General features: G+C 31.8%; 1 protein-coding gene and 1 long non-coding RNA gene across 2 annotated transcripts in view; one reads left to right on the forward strand and one right to left on the reverse strand.

Annotated features, from left to right (window-relative positions):
- Positions 1–15,843, reverse strand: part of LOC126889851 (zinc finger protein 234-like) — a 46,703-nt gene extending 30,860 nt beyond the window's left edge. The window contains exon 1 of the mRNA XM_050658542.1: positions 15,471–15,843. Within this exon, the coding sequence (XP_050514499.1) occupies positions 15,471–15,711 (241 nt within the window). The 5' untranslated portion in view covers positions 15,712–15,843. The remainder of the gene's footprint in view (positions 1–15,470) is intronic.
- Positions 15,844–16,017: 174 nt separating this feature from the next.
- On the forward strand, positions 16,018–17,903 carry LOC126889855 (uncharacterized). The gene is made up of 2 exons (XR_007700193.1): positions 16,018–16,678; positions 17,639–17,903. It is a non-coding gene; the product is annotated as an uncharacterized LOC126889855 (long non-coding RNA).
- Positions 17,904–23,015: the final 5,112 nt, after the last annotated feature.

Consider the following 23,015-nt stretch of genomic DNA (forward strand, 5'->3'; position numbering starts at 1 on the left):
CGAGATATTTCTAATAGGCCAGTTATTTGCCTCACCCTGTATATATAAGAAAGCAACAATGACAGTACATGGAAGAAACCACAAAACCCATACCAATTAACAGAGGAGTGCGACAGGGAGATGTTTTTTCTCCTAAACTATTTACATTAGCACTGGAAGATATTTTCAAAACAATGGAATGGACAAACACGGAAATAAACATAAATGGAAAGAAACTAAACCACCTAAGATATGCAGACGATGTAGTAGTCATAGCATCAAGTTTTGAAGAACTACAAACCATGCTAACCGAACTAGCAAATGAATCCCAACAAATAGGTCTAAAAATGAATTTTTCCAAAACAAAGACAATGACAAACACACAAGATAATAGAAACGTAATACTAAACGACACCACAATAGAAGCGGTTAATGATTATATATATTTGGGACAGATAATAAAAATAAATAAGGAAAACCAAACAGCGGAGGTAAAAAGAAGGGTAATTTTAGCCTGGGCAGGATTTGGAAAATTAAAATAGGTCCTTAAGAATAAAAAAATACAACAATACTTAAAAACAAGAGTGTTTGACCAGTGCATACTCCCAATTGTCACATACGCATGCCAAACATGGACCTTGACCAAGGCAAACATGGATAAAATAATGAAGACACAAATAGCCATGGAGAGAGCAATGTTAGGAGTAAAATTGACAGACAAATAGCAAAACAACTGGGTAAGAAATAAAACAAAAGTCAAAGACGTAGGACAACATATAGCCAGACTAAAATTTAGCTTCGCAGGTCATAACGCTAGACAAAGGGACAATAGGTGGAATAGCACGATACAACAATGGAGACCATGGGCAGGAAAGAGGGCAAAAGGACGACCCCAAATGAGATGGGGAGAAGACATTAAAAAGATAGGAGGAACGCACTGGAAACAGAAAGCACTAAACAGAAGCGAATGGAGGAATCTGGGGGAAGCCTATGTTCAAAATTGGACGAATTAAAGGACAAAAGAAGAAAAAGAAGTCCCATATTTCCTGAAGAGAATCTCCAACATCAGCCAAGTTTTTTGGACAAAGTACTCGTGCTCGAAGACGTCTTCCCATCATATCCCATAGATGTTCTATGGGCTTGAGATCGGGACTGCCAGCTGGCCTGTTCAGACGGACAATTTCCACCTCTTCTAAATATTCACTGATGATTCCTGCACGGTGAGGACGCGCATTGTCGTCCACAAAAATAAAATTAGGTCCAATAAAAGGAGCAAAAGGTACCACATGCTGATCTAAAATACTGTGACGAATTACCGACCGTAAATAACAGGTTCCATCTCGACAGCCAGTCACGTACGGAGACATGTGGAAGAATGACAAAGCTAACAAGCGAGGAAAGGATCTCTCGCGAATTTTCGCTGGTCAAGGCTACGGATTACTAGGGATGGGCGGTTCCGTTTTTCTGGAACGTTCAAGAACATGGCTGGTATTTTTGTATTCAATTTAAGGATGTGAATTTTTAGGAGTAGTTAGTCTATAAGATAAATTCCGTCTGTACAGTTATATAAATAAAATTGCATATAAATACGAACCGCTCGTTTCATTATAATTGTAAGTTTTTACAGTAAATATCGGTACAATACTTATTATGCATCTTGCAACTGCCATAGAACCTGTATCCACAACAACTAAATTAGTATGGGCTTCTGAACTTCATCAGCCCAAACTTATTCTGTCCGCCATACTGCATTGAAAATATCGCTTTCCTTCATCATCATCAGCCTCTCTCAATCCACTGCTGGACATAGGCCTCCCCTGTTTGTCTCCAAAGTGTTCTATCTTGTGCTTGCTGTACCCAGTTTTTTGTTGTCCTTCGTAAGTCATCTTGCCATCGTGTTGGTGGTTTTCCTCTGCTACGTTTATCGGCTCTTGGTCTCCATTCAACTAGTTTGCGAGTCCATCTTCCGTCCTTCATTCTGGCAACGTGTCCAGCCCATTTCCATTTTAAGTTACAACTTTTTTCAATGACGTCTATGACTTTGGTCAAAGACCAAAGCCAAAGTCGCTTTCATTGTCTCCTCTAAATCCTTCCTCGGCCTTCTGGTGACCTCAGACAAAATCTGGACGCATCTGAGAACAATACATTGCTAAAATCTGCATCACTCCAGTTTTCATATTCTATTGCAAAGGCAAGGCGAGCTCTGCGATGTTCTGTGGATAGTAGTGGAGATAAGGCTGGCCTTCTGGATAATAGATTACCCTCTACAAGTCGTCGATGAACTGTTTATCTGCTTACGTCCGCGTTTCTTACTTCGCTTAGACGATTTGCCAGTTCAACTGAAGTTAGATGTCGATTTCTCAAACATGATGAGAACAGAAATCGATCATCTCGTTCGGATGTTGCCCTTCCACGACATGTTCCAAATCTTCTTGTGAAGTTGACGGTGTCATGAAAACGCCGCACTGCTCTTTGAACCGCAGATCGACTAAAGGCTGTATGACACTATGCATTTTCTTGTATCATTTCTAATATCGTTTCTTGTATACATTTTCTTGTATCATTTCTTGTACGTACATTTGTGCCCTGTATGACACTATGCAAATTCTTGTATCGAAAATTGTATGAAATTCGGCACGTGATTGGTCGAAATTTTGTTCGTCACCCTGTGTCACGTTATGGTAGTACTGCATCTACAGCTACAGCTGATGTTAAAGATTTTATAAAATTTATAAACTTTTAATTAACATTTTAATGTTAACCAGAATTTTACGTTGACTGTTTGAGGTTGATTATTTGTGTTTTTATTTTGTTTTGATATTTGTGCTAAAATATTTGCATTAGAATTATCTTTAGTTTGATCCAAATAAGGAACTATTGTATTTTCGTCTATTAAAAAATTATGCACCATGAAACCTAAATTTATAGTTTGAACTTTACTAGGAGCTAAATATATGGTTATTAGTAGAACAGTAGTCCATACCAAACGGTATATTAAGTATCAATAAAAGATTTATAAATAATACCTACAAAAACACAAATAAATTCATCAATACATGATCTCATTTTCATTTCAGCCGCCATTACGAGTCAATGAGTAACAATGAGTAAGTAATTATAACATTTTAGATGTTTTACCAGCAGGTTTTACGTTTTTGCTCTTTGCGCAGAAATTGGCTCAATTCTTGTACAAGAATCTGTGTCTGACTCAAATTCTTGTATCGTTTCTGATATCGTTTCTTGTATCTGTGTATGACACTATGCATTTTTTTGACATATCAGAAACGATATTAGAAATGATACAAGAAAATGTATAGTGTCATACAGCCTTAACGCCTAACGTTTCAGCTGCATAATATTGGCTTCGAACATCTTGAATTAAAGCCACCACTTTTGCAGCAACTGTTGGAGTTAGAGACATTTAGGAAGGATAATTAAATAAAAATATAACACGTTTTGAAAATAAAATCACTACACTAGTATAGTTGTTGAACTAAAAACAACACTCAATAAATATCTACTTGCTTATCAGAGACAATTTTTGTAATTAAAAAAAAACTTGAAATACCAATACAAAAGCACTATTAAATATATTATTGTATTTCTCGTATACAAAGGTACATCTAAATTTACCTACGTAATTTAATGTCTCTAAAATTGTACAACTTCAAATAAATAAGAAATAAAGATGGATCGATTTTTTTGCACCTGAGTGTATAATATGAATATTTGAGTATAAAGGAAAATAAATGCTACACTTCTCCAGGAAATTAACGCACCATCTTAAAAATGGGTCATTTTTGATGTCTCGAATTTTCTAAACCTGTCTGATTTAAGTGATTTCTTTAACATGTTATAACCTTATTCTTTAAAAATATCGCTGTAATAATATTGTTGTTAGACAGGTAAATTGTCATTGTATATCGGTGTACCAATCAAACTGTGTTTTTTCTCAAAGTTCACCATATCCTGTGGAATCTAGCATTTTTAATATGTATACTGAAATTAAAACCCAAGTAGCCCACATAGCCTCATGTTTTCTTACCATTTTGTTTTTTGATTCATTCGCTTACGTTGGATAATAAAAAGTTAGGTACTTTAACAACTAGCCTTGTTTTTTGTCAATACAGGGTGTTATAATCGTGTTTTTTGAATTTTTGCTTTATAACTCCAAAGATTTTAACTTTACACCAAAAATACCCAAATAAAAATTCACCGTAATTAAATTCTGCACAGAGACGTGTTTTTCCCGATTTACTTCGACGAAACTTTTCCCCGGAAAATGCGGGTTTTTCCAACAAAATCTTTAATTTTCAACTAAAATTTTAGATAAGTAATTGTTTATCAATAATTAAATAACTTGGGAATGTATACTCTATAATAATGTATAACTCTTTTCGTATAGATATAGATTATAATTCCAGAAGCCGATGGAAATTAAATGAACAGTTTAGCAACAATTGAATTGTTAATTAAAAATTTACGGTCGCTATAATAACCACAATAATTATGATACATAAGAATAACTATGATTTTTGTATAAAAAGACACCGTACCTATCTAATGTACTTTACAGAATTGAAATTGGACTATTTAAGCGACCTCAGGAATATTTTAAAACTATAAACAATTTTTTGGCTTATAAACAAATAGAATATCTCGGGAAATGTTAAATTAAATTAAATCCTGAAAACGGTATTGGAAAAAAAGAGGTAGGACGCTTTTTTTAAAAGAAAAAAACGTTTAATTGTGAAGGGTGGTTCCTGAGATACAACCGGTCAAAGTTGACTGGCATTTACGGCAAAGATATAAACAGTAGGATCATAATTTTCGAACCATCACCTTTTTATTTTGTCCTATTTCTCCACACCAATTTTCATATCTTTAAAACACTCACAACATACACCCACCGGCACAAAATTCTGCCTCCCAAAATTTTTGATTAAGTTTAACAATTTATAACTTTATTATTTGTGCTCCGATTTTCAAGATTCTTGCACCAGTTTGTAGGTACATGTATTGATATCGTTTGGTATTATTCCGGTAACAAAAAAATTTGCTTGCATGGCATTATACAGGGGTGAATGGAAGCGTTGTATTTTCTCCCAACTTTAAAAAATTCTGTGGAAAAATGGAAGAGCTGATGTTTTTTCATGGTCCTGTCGTACTATCCCGGAGGCATCACTAAAATTTTGTTTTTTGAATTATCCGAATATCTTTTTTCTTGTAAGAGCTGTATACCATATTATAATTTTGTCTGACTCCTTAGCAGTATTGAAATCTCTTGGTAAATATAGACCCCCAAACATCCAAGACTGCCCATACATTTATAAAATTAAACATATTAAACAAAATCTTTTAACCAAAGGAATCAATGTACATTTTATCTGGATTAAAGCACACGCAGGATTTGAACCTAATGAGTATGTCGACTTATTAGCCAAAGAAAGCGTTTCATCCGATACCAGTATTCTACATAAAATAACACTGACTGATAGTATAATTTCTTTCAAGTCAACACTGCATTGGGAGTGGAGCTACCAGTGGAAGGAATACTCTTTTGTGAATCAAAATAGATACTCGTTAATTCAGCCCGATATTCCCAAATTTCCTTGGTACAAGTCTTGTAGAGCTTCTAGAAAGTACATAACTTCTATTATTAGAGTACGATTCGGGCACGCATGTTATCCAAAGCATTTATTTAAAATACAGGTTTTGGATAATGATAAATGTGAGCATTGTGAAGAGGAAAGTGATTTAGATCATATATTTTTTGGTTGTTCTAAAAATACAATTTACTCATCTAAATTAATAAATGATTTAATAAAATGTAAAGTAGCAACTCCTTGGAATATACTATATTTATTATCACTTGGTTCTGTAGATGTATACAACTCTTTAATTAACTTTTTAAAAGACAGCAAATTATCATTATAATTCCCTTAAACATTTTTAATTAATACCTTTGGTAGTTAGTTGTTTTAGCTGTTAAGCTTAGTGTTACTTAATACCTTTTAGTTGTTATCTTTGTTTTAAACCTGTTTTGTATAACTTGATAACTTGTATCTTATGTGTCTGGCAGTATGACGGTAAGTCTAAGCCAAAAAAAAAATAAAAAAAAACCTTCAAAGCAAGTTCTTATTTACAGCTCTTACAATAAAAGAGATATTCGGATAATTCAAAAAACAAAACTTTAGTGATACCTCCAGGATGACACAAAAGGAGTGTGAATTTGGAGGAAAGGAAGAGTCTGCCCTCCAATTTTTCCACAGAATTTTTTAAAGTTGGGAGAAATTACAACGGTTCCATTCGCCCCCGTATAATGCCATCTAAGCAAAAAAATTTTGTTACTGGAATAATAACAAACGACATCAATACATGTACAAACATGTACCTACAAACTGATGCAAGAATCTTGACAATCGGAGTACAAATAATAAAGTTAGAGATTGTCAAACTTAATCAAAAATTTTGGGTGGCGGAATTTTGTGCCGGTGAGTGTATATTATTATAATAAAAACTATCGATATTACGAGTGAAAATTGCCAAAAAAATAGCAAAATTCCAATCAAAAATTAGGTTGGAGAAAATGTAATCTCAAAGTTCAAAATCGGTATACGTTAAAACAATGCATTTTCTCGGCTTCCCATGGAGCAATTTTCTTTATTCTTTTTTTGTTCCCAAGTAACTCGAGTAGAGCCATCTAACTAACGCATCATTAAATATCAAAGTTGCTTTTGTTTTTTTACAATAAATTAAATGGTACACTTGTAGTAAGTTTATCTAAAAAAAGTCTACAACTGGAAAAAATATGTAGTTTTCTTTTCTTATAAATAAATTAATCTATTATAACAAAACAAAAGTAAGTTTGACATTTAATAATGCGTTAGTTAGATGGCTCAACTCGAGGGACTTGAGAACGACAAAAAAATGAAGAAAATTGCTCCATTGGCAGCTGAGAAAATGCATTTTTTCAACGTATACCCATTTTGAACTTTGAGATTACATTTTCTCCAACCTAATTTTTGATTGGGATTTTGCTATTTTTGGCAATTTTCACTCGTAATATCGATAGATTTTATTATAATAATATATGTTATGAGTATTTTAAAGATACGAAAATTGGTGTGGAAAAAGAGGACAAAAATGAATAGGTGAAGGTTCAAAAACTATGATTCTATTGTTTATATCTTTGCCGTAAATGCCGGTCAACCTTGACCGGTTGTATTTCAGGAACCACTCATCAAAATTAAACGTTTTTTCTTTTAAAAGAAGCGCCTTGCCGTTTTTATTTCCAATACCGTTTTCATAATTTAATTTTATTTAATATTTCCCGAGATACTCTATTTGTTTATAAGCCAAAAAATTGTTTATAATTTTAAAATATTCCTGAGGCCGCTTAAATAGTCATACACACAGTCATACATTTCTATACAAAAATCATAGTTATTCTTATGTATCATAATTATTGTGGTTATTATAGCGACCGTAAATTTTTAATTAACAATTCAGTTGTTGCTAAACTGTTCATTTAGTTTCCATCGGCTTCTGGAATTTTAATCTATACGAAAAGAGCTTTTATACTACCAAGTTATTTAATTATTGATAAACAATTACTTATCTAAAATTTTAGTTGAAAATTAAAGATTTTGTTGGGAATACCCGCATTTTCCGGGGAAAATATTCGTCGAAATAAATCGGGAAAAACACGTCTATGTGCAGAATTTAATTACGGTGAATTTTTATTTAGGTGTTTTTGGTGTAAAGTTAAAATCTTTGGAGTTATAGAGCAAAAATTGAAAAAAACACGATTTTCGGGCGCCGTTTTGCTTCCAAAAAAAGTAGCACACTATCTGCGGACTTTGCATACCTACATTATTAATATTATATACAATCATAAGATTCGATTACAGCAATAAAATTGCTGGTAAATAACTTTTTCCAAAAATGACCTATTCTCCGATAATCTGCCCAGATTATAAGCGTTATAATCCTTAATTTGCGATTAATCCTGAGTATAGAGGGCAGGTCGAATGCAGGAAAATGGCCGATATACATGGTATAAACTATAAACAAACATTCAATTGAGGAAGAGAACAATACCGATTTGATTTAAAATATTTTTTCTACAACCGTGTTAAAAATGCAATTTTTAGCACTCCATACGAGCGTTAAAAATGCTACTTTAAGGCACTAGTGCTTTAAAATTTTTAAGGCACTGCAGTTCGTATTGACCGTATAGACAATTTTGATGTAATGTCAAAAAAATATAAAAATGGAATGTCAGTCCAGTTCAAGTAAAAGTTTTTGTAGATATTGTCCTGTAATTACGTTTGTAGAAAAAATATTGTATGATATGCGTGTTAAAAAGTACATTTTTAAGGCATTAAACGTGTACTTTTAACACATATCATAAAATTAATGTAGGTACTCATAATGCTGAAATTTACTAAAAATTTCTTAATACATAGTGACCAAATTCCATTCATATCAACAATTTTCTGGTTTGTTTATACCACTTATAGTAGTTTAAATTTATTCCACCAGAGGTCAGAGACTTTGTTTTTCGTCGCGAATAAAGCACATAAAGCGTCTTTGAGTTGCACTAAAATCAATGTTTAGAGATAAGTTATTTTCTGTCCTTACAGACCTTGAACTAAAACTATTATGCTTTACATTAGTTTTACATAAAGGTTGATGAAACATTAGGTGAAGTCTGGTATTTCGTGACGAAACTGCCAAACTAATAGAGTAATACAGTAAATCTGGGCAATCAGCAATACCATTAAAAATTTTGTATTCTGTATATGAAAAGATTCTTGTTAGTCCCTACATTGCCTACGAATCTGAAGAGGAGAGAGAGAAAATCTCGTGTGAACTGAAGCATATAATATAGTTATCAGGGGAATCCAATCCAGCATTAAAGGCCAAGTACAGCAAAAATCTCGTTTGCACTTGTGTTAATTTTTGTACGTGTGGCATGTATAGAAAGGATTCCACAATGAGGAATCGTGTTCCAAAAGGGGTCTGACCAATGAACAATACAATAGGCGGATTGCTGAGAGATTTGTGAAATCTCTTGTACATCTCTTGACAAAGCCAACCATTTTAAGGGCTCTAGAAACAATTTCTGAGATATGAAATTTGAAGGATAGAGCATTGTCAAATAAGACTCCCAAGATCCTTAGTAGCTGACATATTGATCAAGATGGTGTTAGAAATTGCATAGGAAAAAGCCAAGGGGACAAGTCTTTTAATAGTAAGGCATTTGTTTGGATTTAAATCCATGCAATTTCTTTCACACCAGTCCACAAGTCTGGACAAATCTGACTGCAAGTTGATACAATCAGTAGTAGAAGAGACAGCCTTGAAGCATTTCAGGTCATCAGCAAAACATAGAAATTCTGAATATTGAAAGCAACTATGGATACCATTTATAGAGATGTTAAATAAAAAGGGTCCCAAAGGAAACCCTTAAGGCACACCAGAAGGTACTTTTATCTCCTTACATTTAAAGCATTTGACCTTTACTATTTAAGATCTATCAGACAAGTAGCTGCCGATCTAGCTCAACAAACCACCACCCAAACCTACTATCCTCAGCTTATCCAATAAAATTGTACGATTTACCTGTCAAATGCCCTAGAAAAGTCAGTATATATACTGTGTACCTCACCACTACCATCCAAAGCAGTAAATTAAGCTCAGTAGACCTTCCATTTAGAAATCCATACTGCTGGGGTATTATTGCTGATGTTAACACTGATGTAAGATATTTTGTTAAGTACTATTTTTTCAAATAGTTTTGGAATTACATTTAAATTGCAAACTGGCCTATAACTGCGCACATCAGCTCTATTCCCTGATTTGTATAGGGGGGTCAAGAAGCTAGTCTTCCAAAACTCAGGAAAATAACCAGACTCTAAAGAAGAGTTGAATATTATATAGAGACGACGAGAAAGTATGAAACTACATGCCTTTAGAATAATGGGGGTATTCCATCTGGCCCTGGATCCCGATTTTTGACCCTTCGCTTCGTTATCGATCATTCGCTATCTGTATCTATAGAGTGTACAGATAGAGAATGATCGATATAATCGATAACGAACCGAAGGGTCAAAAATCGGGGTCCAGGACTCTTGTTAGTTTTTAGATTACAAATCTCTTCATAAATAAATCATTAGATTTTCGTTGTGAGTGGACATAGGACCAGAATTTGTTCACATTACTCTCATTGACAATAGCATTTTCCGGGCTGGACACAAATTCATTGTAACAAGTTTTAGATAGGACTTTACATTGTGATCTTAATCTTAAAAAAGTAATATAATCATATCTACTCCCAAATTCTTTAAATGCTTTGTGTGCTTGCTTTTTTTAAATAATAGATAACATTTTTTAATTCTTGAGAGAAACATCTTGGAAAGTACTCTTGAAACACTTTCGTTTGTGGTACTACAATGTGTATAACTGAATAAAGAACATCGTTAAAAATATTAAGCATATCATTGAGAGTGTTTTAATAATAGATATCATGTCCCAATTAACCTCTCCAAGATAGTAGTTTTGAATAAAGCAATAATATATACTGTCTTTAACTTGACAAAATATGGTTTATAAAGATCTTAGATGGACAACAACCTTACACAAGCCGATATGTGACACTGTTTATGTTGGTTAACCATAGATTTAAATACTTGAACCATAGACGTAATACTGTTTGAGATAGGAATTTGTAGTATTATTAAACTGTTGGTGCAATAAAACCGTTTTTATTTTTTGTTGAGTTGTGATACTGTTTCGAGTCTAGGTCCTAGGTGATGATATGCAAAATACACAGGCCTGCAAAAAAATATTTTTAAAAGTTGTTTGAAATTTGATAACTGACGTATATGTACTTTTCAGTGCTGATTTCAAAAATTCAAACCATTTTTGTCTATCACGTCAGGTTTTCTCACAAATTAGGGAGTATTTCTGGGTATAGTAACAAAATGTAAGCAATTTTTCACCTTTATCCAAGGTTATAAAATTTAGTTTATTTATCAATTATTATAATATTATTATCAATACTACATTTTCAGTACACTTACATTTATATTTAAGCTCATAAGTCCTTATAATAACGCTGTTACTTTCTATCGAAGCTTCTTTTACTGCTTTTCCGGCTGTGAACCCTTTAAGGATCACCTCTTTTATTCATTCAGCAGTAGTCTGCTATCATGCTCACGTTACATCTTCCTTGGTATCTTCTTTTCATTTCATTGATGTCTTGGTGAAATATTTCACCTTGTCCTTTACTGACATCACCAAGGTTTGCCGGGAAGTAGTCAAGATGTGAGTGGAGAAAGTGAAGTTTAATGCTCATGTTGAAGCCAAGCTTCTCAAAGTTGTCGATCATGTTTGCGACGATTGTATTGTAGTTTTTATCTCTTTTGTTACTGAGCAAACTGGTAACAACTAATTTAAACGATATGCATGCTGCCTTTTCATTTGTTCCCATTTTGTCCACAAAGTTGGAATCTCTCATTAATTTTCTAATGTCCTGTCCGACAAAGATCCTTTCCTTTAGCTTTGCCGTGGATAAACCACGAAACTGTCCACAAAGATATCTGAAACAGTCTCCTCTTTATTCAGTGCCTTGACAAATTGTTTCATTAGCCCCAACTTAATGTGAAGTGGTGGAATTAACACAGGGATCCACAGGGGGAGGGGGTATGGCAAGAACAAGTGCTGACTTGAAAATAGTGCTGCTTTCTCATGATTAGGTATTCTTTATTATATCATTTTGTGATTTTCATAATGTAATTTGTGATTTCGAGAAAATAGTGAGATTTTTCACTATTTTTTCCGAAATCAGCGTTGAAAACAGTATGAAAATAACTTATTAAATTTTAAACAATTTTTTGGTCACAGACCTGTGATATTATTATTACGAGATCGGCTTATAACAAGGTAATTAGTCTGCCGTTTCAGTTCTTGTTATAGAGTGAGTCTACTGTAATTAATAAAATAAGCAATAAAAATTTAAAGCACATTTCACAATGTGAGTCTTTATGTAGTTACTATAGCTGCAAAATATGGGCCCGATCTATTGAGTAGGTTTTTAAACAATTCTATTGATTTATTGAGAAAAAAGGTAATTTTTAAATGGCTGTACAGGCACTTTGTCAATACTTAGAAGGGATTTTTTGGTCTCATTCTAATCGTAAGGTCTCAAATTTTTATATTTTTAAAAAATTATATTGTATATAAGCTGTACACTCCCGTGGAAGTTATAGCTGTTTTTCACTTTAATGATCCGTTAAGACACGGGGGATCAGTCCACTTTTCTTCTAACCTGTCTCCTCAAAGCTTCTGGTGTGTCTTCGTTTCCTTCACTACTATTCTCCACTCATTTCGGTTCTCAGTCATTTTTTTCCAGTTTCGAATTCCCATAACTCTTTCGACTTGCTGTTTCCATCTTGCTTTTGGTCTGCCTCGTGCTCTTGTCTCAAGGGGTATCCAGTTGGTAATAACTTTAATGGGATCATCTTCACTTTTTCTACTTATATGACCATACCACCTTATTCTTCGTGCTTTTGCTTCTTTCACTATGTTTTCTCCTTCCATCCATTGTTCTATTTCGTGGTTCATCCAGGGTCTTCTTTCGTTTTCATTTATTACTTTTGGTCCCAGAATGTTGCGCATTATTTTTCTTTCAAATACTTTCAGCTGTTCTTCTTCTTTTAACGTTAGGGTGTTGGTTTCTATGGCATACATTACCACTGGCCTTATGGTAGTCTTATATATTTGCATCTTTGTATTTCTGCTTAATTTTTTATCTTTTATTATTTTTTTATTTTTGTGGTAAGCTCTATTTCCTGCTTGTAGTTTCTGTTTCAGGTCTATTCTTTCATTATCTCTACTAATCATCGTTCCCAAGTATTTGATAGATAGATAGATATTTATTTATTTATCATAATAGATAATACACAAAACAGAAACATTGCACTCCACACCTGTACAAATTACATAAGAATTGTCAAGGCAAGGAGCGCTGTATAATTATCATAAAGTATTACAAAAATTTTTACAAAAATTAAAAACATGAGACTAAACAAATAAAGAAATAAGCATTGTCAAATTAAATTAATCAGAAACATTCAATATATAAATAAAAAAAGAAAAAATAAAATAAAAATAAAAACACTGGAAGTACAACAAACATTGCCAATTGGTTTCTAGGTCTTAGTTTTAATATAATGGACTAATAATCTCTTAAAGATAGTTGCATTATGGCTATTTTTAATGTGATAAGGTATATTATTGAACTGTACAATTCCTTTATGAAACAAGCTTTTCATTGAACTGGACTTGTTGGTTGTTCTAACATAAAAATTTATTGAATTTGCAGCTCTAGTGCTATGCTCATGAACATTTGCTATCGGGACCAACTGACTGTTCAAATACTCAGGCAATATTGAATGTATCTACTTCCTCAAATCTGTAATGATCTATTATCATTTGTGTTAGTCTTGTCTTCGTGAATCTGCTTGCATTCATGTACTTTGTTTTTTCCATATTTATCTCTAGTCCTCTTCTTTTTGCCCATTTTTCTATTTCAGAGAATGCCTTAATTAATGATCTTTTGTCCCAGGCTATTATAACGATATCATCTGCATAACCTACTATTTGTACTGCATTTTTATTAATTATTCCGTTATTTGTTGCTTCTTTTATTATATTTTAAAAAATTATATTCATTTTTAATTGTTTACTTACAAATAATTGATGCAGAATGAAGAATGTACCATTTTTCGCCTTATAAACAATTAAATAGGGAACTTGCACATTTTTTTTATTACATAATATTGTTCAGTTTTGTTTAAAAATGAGATTTCCAAAATTTCACGCTTCAAAAACTCATAAAAACTTATACAAATACAAATTTAAAATCTTCTGTGATATTGAAATAGTTCAAACTACCCGTGACATCACATAGTTTTACTATATGGTTATATTTAGGTATATTCTTCTTCTCCTTCTTTAGTTTATTGGCCTCCACCTACTTTGGTATTTGGTCAGCTCATCGTCGCAGAATAAGGGAAAAATATTTATATTCTAATGACATTTACTTATGTCATTGTCATAATACAGTAAAACCTCTTTTAACCGAAACATCGTTTAACCGAAATGGCTGACAGTTTCAACAATTGTGTCAATAAAAAGTAAATTTTTATCAAAAAACAGAAACAATTCGAATGTTAATCTGTCCACATCGTCAATATTTCTTTTATACAACCAAAAACGCAATTAAATATACAACACATTACCTTGATATGACAACTTTGACCAAGAATACTATGTAATTTGATACAAGAAGAGTACAAAACACAATGTTATTTTTAACCGAAATTCTTGTTATCCGAAAGGTTTTATGGAGGTTAATGGAGGTTTTACTGTATATACCAGTTTGTTGAAGTTGGAGTTTGATACAGTTTCTGAATTTCGATACATTTTTGGCAAAAATCATGTTTTTCCATTAAACTAACGCTATTATTGTTTAGAAAGTACTGCCAAAGTGTAGTAAGCCTAGAATTACTTTAAACATAATATGTATAGGCTTACTACACTATAATGTCTAATTTAAAATTATATACAATTTTGTTTACTTGGTTTGTGCAGAATGTAAACACACAACCATATTACGTCACTACGCGTTTTGGGCTAGCTGTTGTGATTTATAACATTTTTTTCGAATTTAAAATTTTATGCAAGTTCCCTATTATCTATGCTGTTTTAACCTTTACAAAAAAAAACAAAATACACGATTTGAAGTGAATACATAATGTTGTATTAATAGCAGACAACTTACAAGATACAGTTTCTATGACACATTCGTTTACACCTCTATCTGAGATAACAGGATTAAAAAAAACTTTGAGAAAACTAAACTTATGACAAATCTCGTAATGAATGGAAATATAGCTATTGACAATAATACCATACAACAAACAGACACTTCCAAATATCTGGGATACGAGATCAAAATAAGAAGAGACAATCAAACACATGAAATACAGAGGCGAATAATCCAGACATGTGTTTTGCCCATGCAAACTTATGGAGCAGAGACTTAATGGCAAAAAATCTGCGAACTCTTGAGTTACACAACGAGCCATGGTGCATGCAATGCTGAACGTGAGCCTTCCAGACCACATAACAAACCAACAAATCAGGCAAAGATCAAGAGTTCAAGACATCATCGAAAGAATCATGATGTTTAAGTGGAACTAGGCAGTGTGCTTAGCTAGAACACAAGGTGGATGGTGGACAAGACGAATCATAAAATGGAGGCCCAGAAACTATAAAATAAGAGGAAGACCATGGACTAGATGGACCCACAAGTGGCTCAGTGTACAGAACACTACTGATTAAGGCCTATGTCAGCAGTGGACCCCATTGGCTGATTGATGATAGTTAGGAGACTACTTAAATATATTACTACTAACCTTTTTCAGTATTTTGGTTTTCTTCAAATGGGTTAAGTTTACTTGCATGTTGTTCTATTTCAGTCTTTATTGAATGATCCTTTATGTCTAAATAATCATAGGAGTCATGTGAAAGTTGCTTATTGGATTCCTGCTTAATTTCACACTTACAGCCATCCAAAAGAGCATCACCCAACTCATTGTTCTCTATTTCTATTTTACACGGGTCCTCGCTAATTTCTTGTTTTACTTCCATTTCCATTTATTTATAACAATAACTACCATAACTACCGCCAAATCCAAATCAAAATATCAAAAATACAAAACATAACAAAAATGACGTTTATCCACGTTACGAGAAGCACACTTGATCCAACGTTGCCAAGTCACTAAAATCTCAATATTTGACACCAATTTGACAGTTGACAGATTCCCTTGTAAATAAATAAATAAATAGTTATAGTCAGAGTCAGTGTTCTTGGTTATAGTTCAGGGTTACCATGTCTAGGGATTTTCCCCGAATCTAGGGATTTTTTGAAGCTTTTGGAGCTCTGGAGGGATTTTTTTTGAAATCTAGGGATTTATTAAATTGTGCTGGCGCCATTTTTTGTTGTTATTAAATATATTTTTGTTCAAATAGTATGATTATTGTCATTATTTATTGTTCCCTGACATAAATATTCCTAATTAAACATTAAAACATTACCTAATCAATGATTAAAGTGGATTAAACATAGTGTTTAATAGGTTATAAATTAAATTGACAGCTGTCATCTGCCAATTTCTTCTTTTTTAGGTCAAATTAATACGATTTAGGGATTTCTAGGGGAAATTGAAGCTCCCATCTAGGGATATTCTGAAATTTCATCTGGCAACCCTGTTATAGTTATCCTAAAATCCTAACAAACAAAACAAAGTCGGGAACAATGGATAAAAGCCAGAAGGAGAACAAAATTAAAATATGAAAGAATATGCAATAAACATTGTATAAGTGGTAATTCAATTAATAAGGTTTTTAAAAAATGTCTACAATATGATAACGATGTACCTAATAAGTAATAATTCAAACTTAATTATTAGGAAAGCCAGCCACTTTAAAAAGATATTCCAAACCAAAACATGGGTTACCAAAGCAGGCAATAAAAAGAAAAGGTGATCTAGAATGCAAGAAAAGAGCTGATGAAAGAAGTAAATGTAAAGAAAATAATGCGGAGACTTCTCTCGACCATGTAAGTATAAGATATAGTTTATTACAATATGGTTAGATGCAAAGCTCACAATGTTTTAATGCATATAGCCTAAACTGTCCTTCAATCATTTTCTAATGGTGCTACAACCCTTTGTGAGTCTTGGTGTGCATAACAACATTCTTCCATTCTGCCCTGCCGGATACTTTTCTGATGTTCATGGTTTTAAGATCCCCCTCTACATCGTCTATCCATCTTTTAGTTTTATGGGCCCTTCCTCTTGTTCTATTTCCTTGGGGCTTCCATCTCTGGATTACTTGCACAGCTCGATTATCTGGCATTCTTTCTGAGTGACCAAGCCAATTTAGTCTTTGAGATTTTACAATTCCAACAATATCTGCGCTCTGCATTAGTACTATCCAGCTCGTGGTTCATTTTAATTCTCCACAAACCATCACTGCAATGTGTAGATTTGTTTTGTAGATTCTAAGCTTAGACTTAGTAACTTACTTTTCGTTAAATCTTTGTATGCATAAAATCACTTATTGCTGCTAAGAATCCATGCTTTTCTTGACTAGTGTTGTTGTTGTCATTTATTATTGAGCCTGGGTAGTGAAAATGGGAGGCATATTCGTAGGTATGGTTGTCTACCTTAAGATTTTTATGTTGATTCGACTTTGTGCACTCTATATATTTTGTTTTACTTTCATTTATATATAGACTAAACGTAGTAGCTTCCCATTTCAGATCTATAGCTTTTTCTTTTAATACCTTTTTGTTGTGGCTTATTATGGCAAGTGCCCTTATATAAAACTAACTAAACTAACCTAAACCTTATATAACTGTCCTAATATTAAAATACAGTTGTCCCTTGATAGCCCGACAGGTATGGGATCAAAAGGTCGGACTACTGAGCATGTCGGAGTATCAAGTGTGTACTGTACTTTTGTGGTACTTTCCACATTTGTATGATTTTTATGGTACTTATGTTTTTGTTTTTAGGAACAAACACCAGATATTTTAAATGTAGAAAAAGGAAAAACTGCTGGAACTTTAATTTAAAGGCTTTTGACTAGTGAAGATTTGGATAAACAACAGGAGTTACTTTGGGCTATAGCTACGTGCAAATTTATTTTCTTGTGGCTTCCTATGTTTATTCTTATTAACTATACACTTTGATATGTTTTTAGTCGCATGAAGATTTTATAGTTTATTATTTTATGTATATTGTTATATTTGTGTTGAATAAACATTATTATTATTATTACCTTAATTTCCATTAAATAAATTAACTGTAATCAATAAATCGTTTTTAATGTTAATAAATAAATTATCAATAATGATTCCCAAATATTTTATTTGTTTGACAACTTTTATGGGTCGTTGTGAGATTAATATTGATGATATTAATATTTCGTAGTAATAATCAATGCTTTGGTTTAAGAAATAGACAACTTAGAATAGAAATATGCTTTATTGTCATGGAAAATTGTACAATTTTATAGACAATGCTTACAGAGTCATAAAAAAATACAAAACAATAACAAACACAAAAATCAATAACAAGTTTAACTTGAATTGGTGTGCTACACTACAAGGATATTAGTGAATGAAAAACACTTTCAAACCCAATGATAACAAAAACTTTCCATAGAAGGCCACAATTTTTAAATCGTTCATATTTTCTTTTAATTGTAAACGGCGATCATATTCTACTTATTATTTTTTCTGTTATAACACCCTGTATAGCATATATTCAAGTATTGTTATACTTTGTATTAGAGGAATTTTTTTAAACTGTGTAATTGTTTGATTGCTCTTGACCAACTTCATGTTTGCAAAATAAATTGGGTACAACTATATACAGCGTGTCTACTTAAGTTGGAAACATATTATGGGAAACTTTTTTATTATTAATTTTACGAAAAAAAGTTATCCTTTATAAAAAGTTCTGCATGCCCCAAAACCTAAGATTCAATCATCAGATATTAAATTTTCTCAATATTATACGAGGTATGTCAAAAAATATGAATTTCGGTCAAGGGTAAAGTACCTTTATTTCTCTCAATATCGAAAATTCTTATGATAAAAAGTTGTTTAGAAATAAAAACTAAGATCAAATATGCAATTACATGCTTCTAATTGAAAAAAAAAATAAAAATTTTTCTCAAATTTATGGATACCTACCCAACATCGTTTTTAATTATTACAAATATGATAACTCCTTTATTATTCATTTTACGAAAAAAGTTATTCGTCATAAAAAGCTTTGCATTGTCTAAAATCTAAGACACAACCATGATATATCAACTTTTATTAATTTTATACAAGGTGTGTCAAAAAATATGAAATTAGCTCAAGATTATAGTACCTTTATATTTCACAATATTTCAATTAGAAGGATGTAATTGCATATTGAAACATAGTCTTTAATTCTAGACAACTTTTTTAATAACTGTTTTCAATATTGTGAAAAATAAAGGTACTTTACTCTCGAGTGAAATTCATATTTTTTTACATAACTCGTATAAAATTAATAAAATGTGATATTTGATGGTTGCATCTTAAGTCTTAGGACATACAGAGCTTTTTATAAAGAATACCTTTTTTTCGTAAAAGTAATAATAAAAGAGTTATCGTATGTGTAATAAATAAAAACGAAGTTGTATCAAAAAATTTGAGAAAAATTTGGAAAATATTTTTTCCAATTAGAAGCATGTAATTGCATATTTGATCTTAGTTTTTATTTCCAAACAACTTTTCATAATAAGAATTTTCGATATTGAGAGAAATAAAGGTACTTTACTCTTGAACGAAGTTCATATTTTTTGACATACCTCGTATAATATTAACAAAATTTGATATCTGATGATTGAATCTTAGGTTTTAGAGCATGCAGAACTTTTTATAAAGAATAACTTTTTTTCGTAAAATGAATAACAAAAAAGTTTCCCATATGTTTCCAACTTAAGTAGACACGCTGTATATGTTCATTTTATTGTAAGCCTAAGATATTGCTTAGTTTGAAAAACACTATTTTTATCACTAGGCAAATACAATTTAGGTATGTAAATTTTATATCAACTTTTACTTTTAGAAATTGATATGGTAACGACACATCACTGCCTATTGATTTTAAAGCGGGGCTTTAGAGGCAAACGCTAAATAAACAGCAAATATGTGTCTGAAGTAATATATTAAAGCTCGCTGAGTTAGGCTATCTTTAGCTTATTCTTTCCATTTCACTCCTGTAATAAATGTTGTTGCTAGTAAGTTAGTACTTGGTTCTGAATTTACCTGGTACAGTAGAACGTCAATAATCCGGATTAATTGGGACCGGACCCCATCCGGATTATCGAAATTACCTCAAAAAAAGGCCAGTATACACATTAAAGTACAACAAACGTTTTAAAATTTTATGTTTTCTCTTGTACAGTAAAGTGTCTAGAGGTGAAATTAATCAAAACATTTTTTTATGTTTAAACACTGTATTGTACCTAATTAATTTATAATAGCACCATGTGTACCGGGTGTCCCAATAAGAATGGCGCTCGGCCATATCTCAGGAACCGTTTATAGTACAGCTTTGGGAAAAAAAATTTATAACAAAATTTGCCTCGAGAAAAGCCTGGAAATTATTTTCATAATTGTAAGTCCACCGCTAGAGGGAGTAATTAAATATCAAAAATTAAAAAATCGAAATTTTACAAAATTTGCCTAATGAAAGGACACTGGAAATCCGATTATCGTATTCTTCATAAAATTCTGCGCATATTTTATTTCACAAGTTTAAGTCTACCTGTGCAAATAAGAGGTGGGGGTGAGTGGGAACATTGTTATGAAAAAAATCGCTGTAAGTCCGGTTCTGCTTAATCGATTTTTGCAAACTTGGTCTTGTTGAAAACAGCTCTTTTTCGTCAATGTAATAGTTATAATTTGGAAACAGCCTATTACGTAATATGCCGGTTAGGAGGCGCTATTCATTTTCTTTTTAGAAATCTAGTTTTCTTTGGAAAATATTAAATACAAGTATGTATTTTTTCCTGTATTACAAAATTAGACCAAATTAGCAACAGAATACCGAAAACCTCATGTCTATACCTTTTTTCTATCTCGAGATATCTTAAGAAACGTGTAAATTTTAAACAACGGTTGCTGTCATATAAGTGGAAATATATAGAAGCAAGTAGTATGATTTGGAAAAAAACAAAGAAACATTTTCCAGATGTCACCGAATATAATAAATCAAAACAAAATATGAAAAACTCTACTACTGGGGTGACGTCTTTGGGGATATTTCATTGCATATATTCTAGCCGCAACAGTTGCATTTCTTCCCACATAACAATGATGTTCGCATCATGTTCTAAGCATATCCTACCAACATTCGTCGAAGTATATCCTTTTTAGTATATGCGTAGTACAAGCATAGCATGTACCATAAAAAACATTCTAAATTTCATGTTCTTTGCATGTGCCTCAAAGAATATTCTTGCACCGAATATACTGAGCACATTCGGGTACGTAGTATCTCGGAATGTTCGTAAAAGTTTATTCTTAGAATATACCTTAATCGAATATTCTTAGTATATGCGTAAGTATATGCAAAAGTATATACTTAACACATACCTACTTGTATATACTTTTAAAATATCTAAAAAATAATATACTGTATGTACGTACCTATAGGAAGAAGAATAATGTGAGCCTATAGATTATCAACTTCGCGTTAAGAATAATTAATAAAATTTATGTATTTTAGTAGGTACTACTGAACTATCTAATTCATTTTTTTTAAACCGTTTTAATTGTATGGTAAAAAGTTTAAAACTTAATTCTATTGTGAAGAAAAATGAGAAATTCTCTTTTCGTTTTCAGTTGAAATGAATATACCATTTTGATTTGAGTTTATACCATAAGTAAAATAATTTTCGGGAATCCGGAAACGGCCATTCATTGTCATTCTGACCCTTGCATTGCATTTTATACCTGCACAAGGGAAGGGGGTAGGTAACACAAGAGCAAAATATGAAAATAGTTTCCAGTACAGAGTACAGTTATGCATTTATGTCTACGCTGTTAGGTAGGACCAAGTATTTCTAGCTACAAGGACTAAAACATTTTTAAGAACATAAAAAGCAGTTTGAAAATAATAAATTCATATTGGTACTTCAATATTTCCTAAATACCTAGTAAGTAAAAGTATGTATAATGTATATAGATACCTATAAATTTTAGTAATTTACATACATATTATAATATATTTGGCTATTATAATTAATTATATAAGCAGCATTTTTATTTTGATGTGCACATAATAACTAAATATATTACTTATATTGTAAGGCTACTTAACCATATAATATTTACTATACATAGGTACCTATATAACATAACTAAAGATTATATTTTTTATACTTACTTTTTACGTAATATTGTAGAATGTAATAACTACATTCTCATATGCAATTAGAATATGTAAATATAATATATTAGGGTGAGAACCTATAGGATGAGATTGGGTGATGTTGAAAACATACTTCTGAGAAATACAGCACATCCTTGGAATATTCTTCCCATATACTAAAAATATGTGCGATAGTACATTCTAAGTATATACATAGAAGGTATATAGCACTTCCTTGGAATATTCTTCCCATATACTAAAAATATGTGCGATAGTACATTCTAAGTATATAACTAGACGGTATATAGCACTTCCTTGGAATATTCTTCCCATATACTAAAATATGTGCGATAGTACATTCTAAGTATATAAATAGAAGGTTTATAGCACCTCCTTAGAATCTTCTAAAAAGTATGTTCTTGGTATATACTGCAAAGAAGTGCGGTAGTACATTCTAAGTATATACATAGAACGTTTAAGTACTGTAATGTAGTATATACTCAGTATATGCTCTGCACATTCGCAATGGTAATTACGCATATTCTAAGTATATACTTTTTCTGAAAAGTATGTTCTATGAATCTACTAAGAACATGAAATTGTTATGTGGGTTATGCATTCAAAGAATGTGGCTATCATGTCAAATGCTTCCTAGTTTGTAAGAATCATCTTGAATTTCACTCTGTATAAATTTTATATAAATTTTAATAGAAACAAACCGCAACAAACCATCAATGAACAAATTTTTATATTTTACTGATTTGACATAATTTGACACATGATGACTTTTTGAAGTTAATACTTCTAATAGTTCTATTTTTTCCATAGCACACTACTTGTTTCCACTTTGACTTCTTTAACTTAGTTTACCGGTGACAATAACAGTTATGTATTTATCTTAGTTGGGAATAGGATAATTGATATTAAAATATAATGAAATAAAAATTAAAAAATTTGTGTAGAAAATCTGAC

Source organism: Diabrotica virgifera, chromosome 8, assembly GCF_917563875.1.
Source record: "Diabrotica virgifera virgifera chromosome 8, PGI_DIABVI_V3a".
Lineage (NCBI taxonomy): Eukaryota > Metazoa > Arthropoda > Insecta > Coleoptera > Chrysomelidae > Diabrotica > Diabrotica virgifera.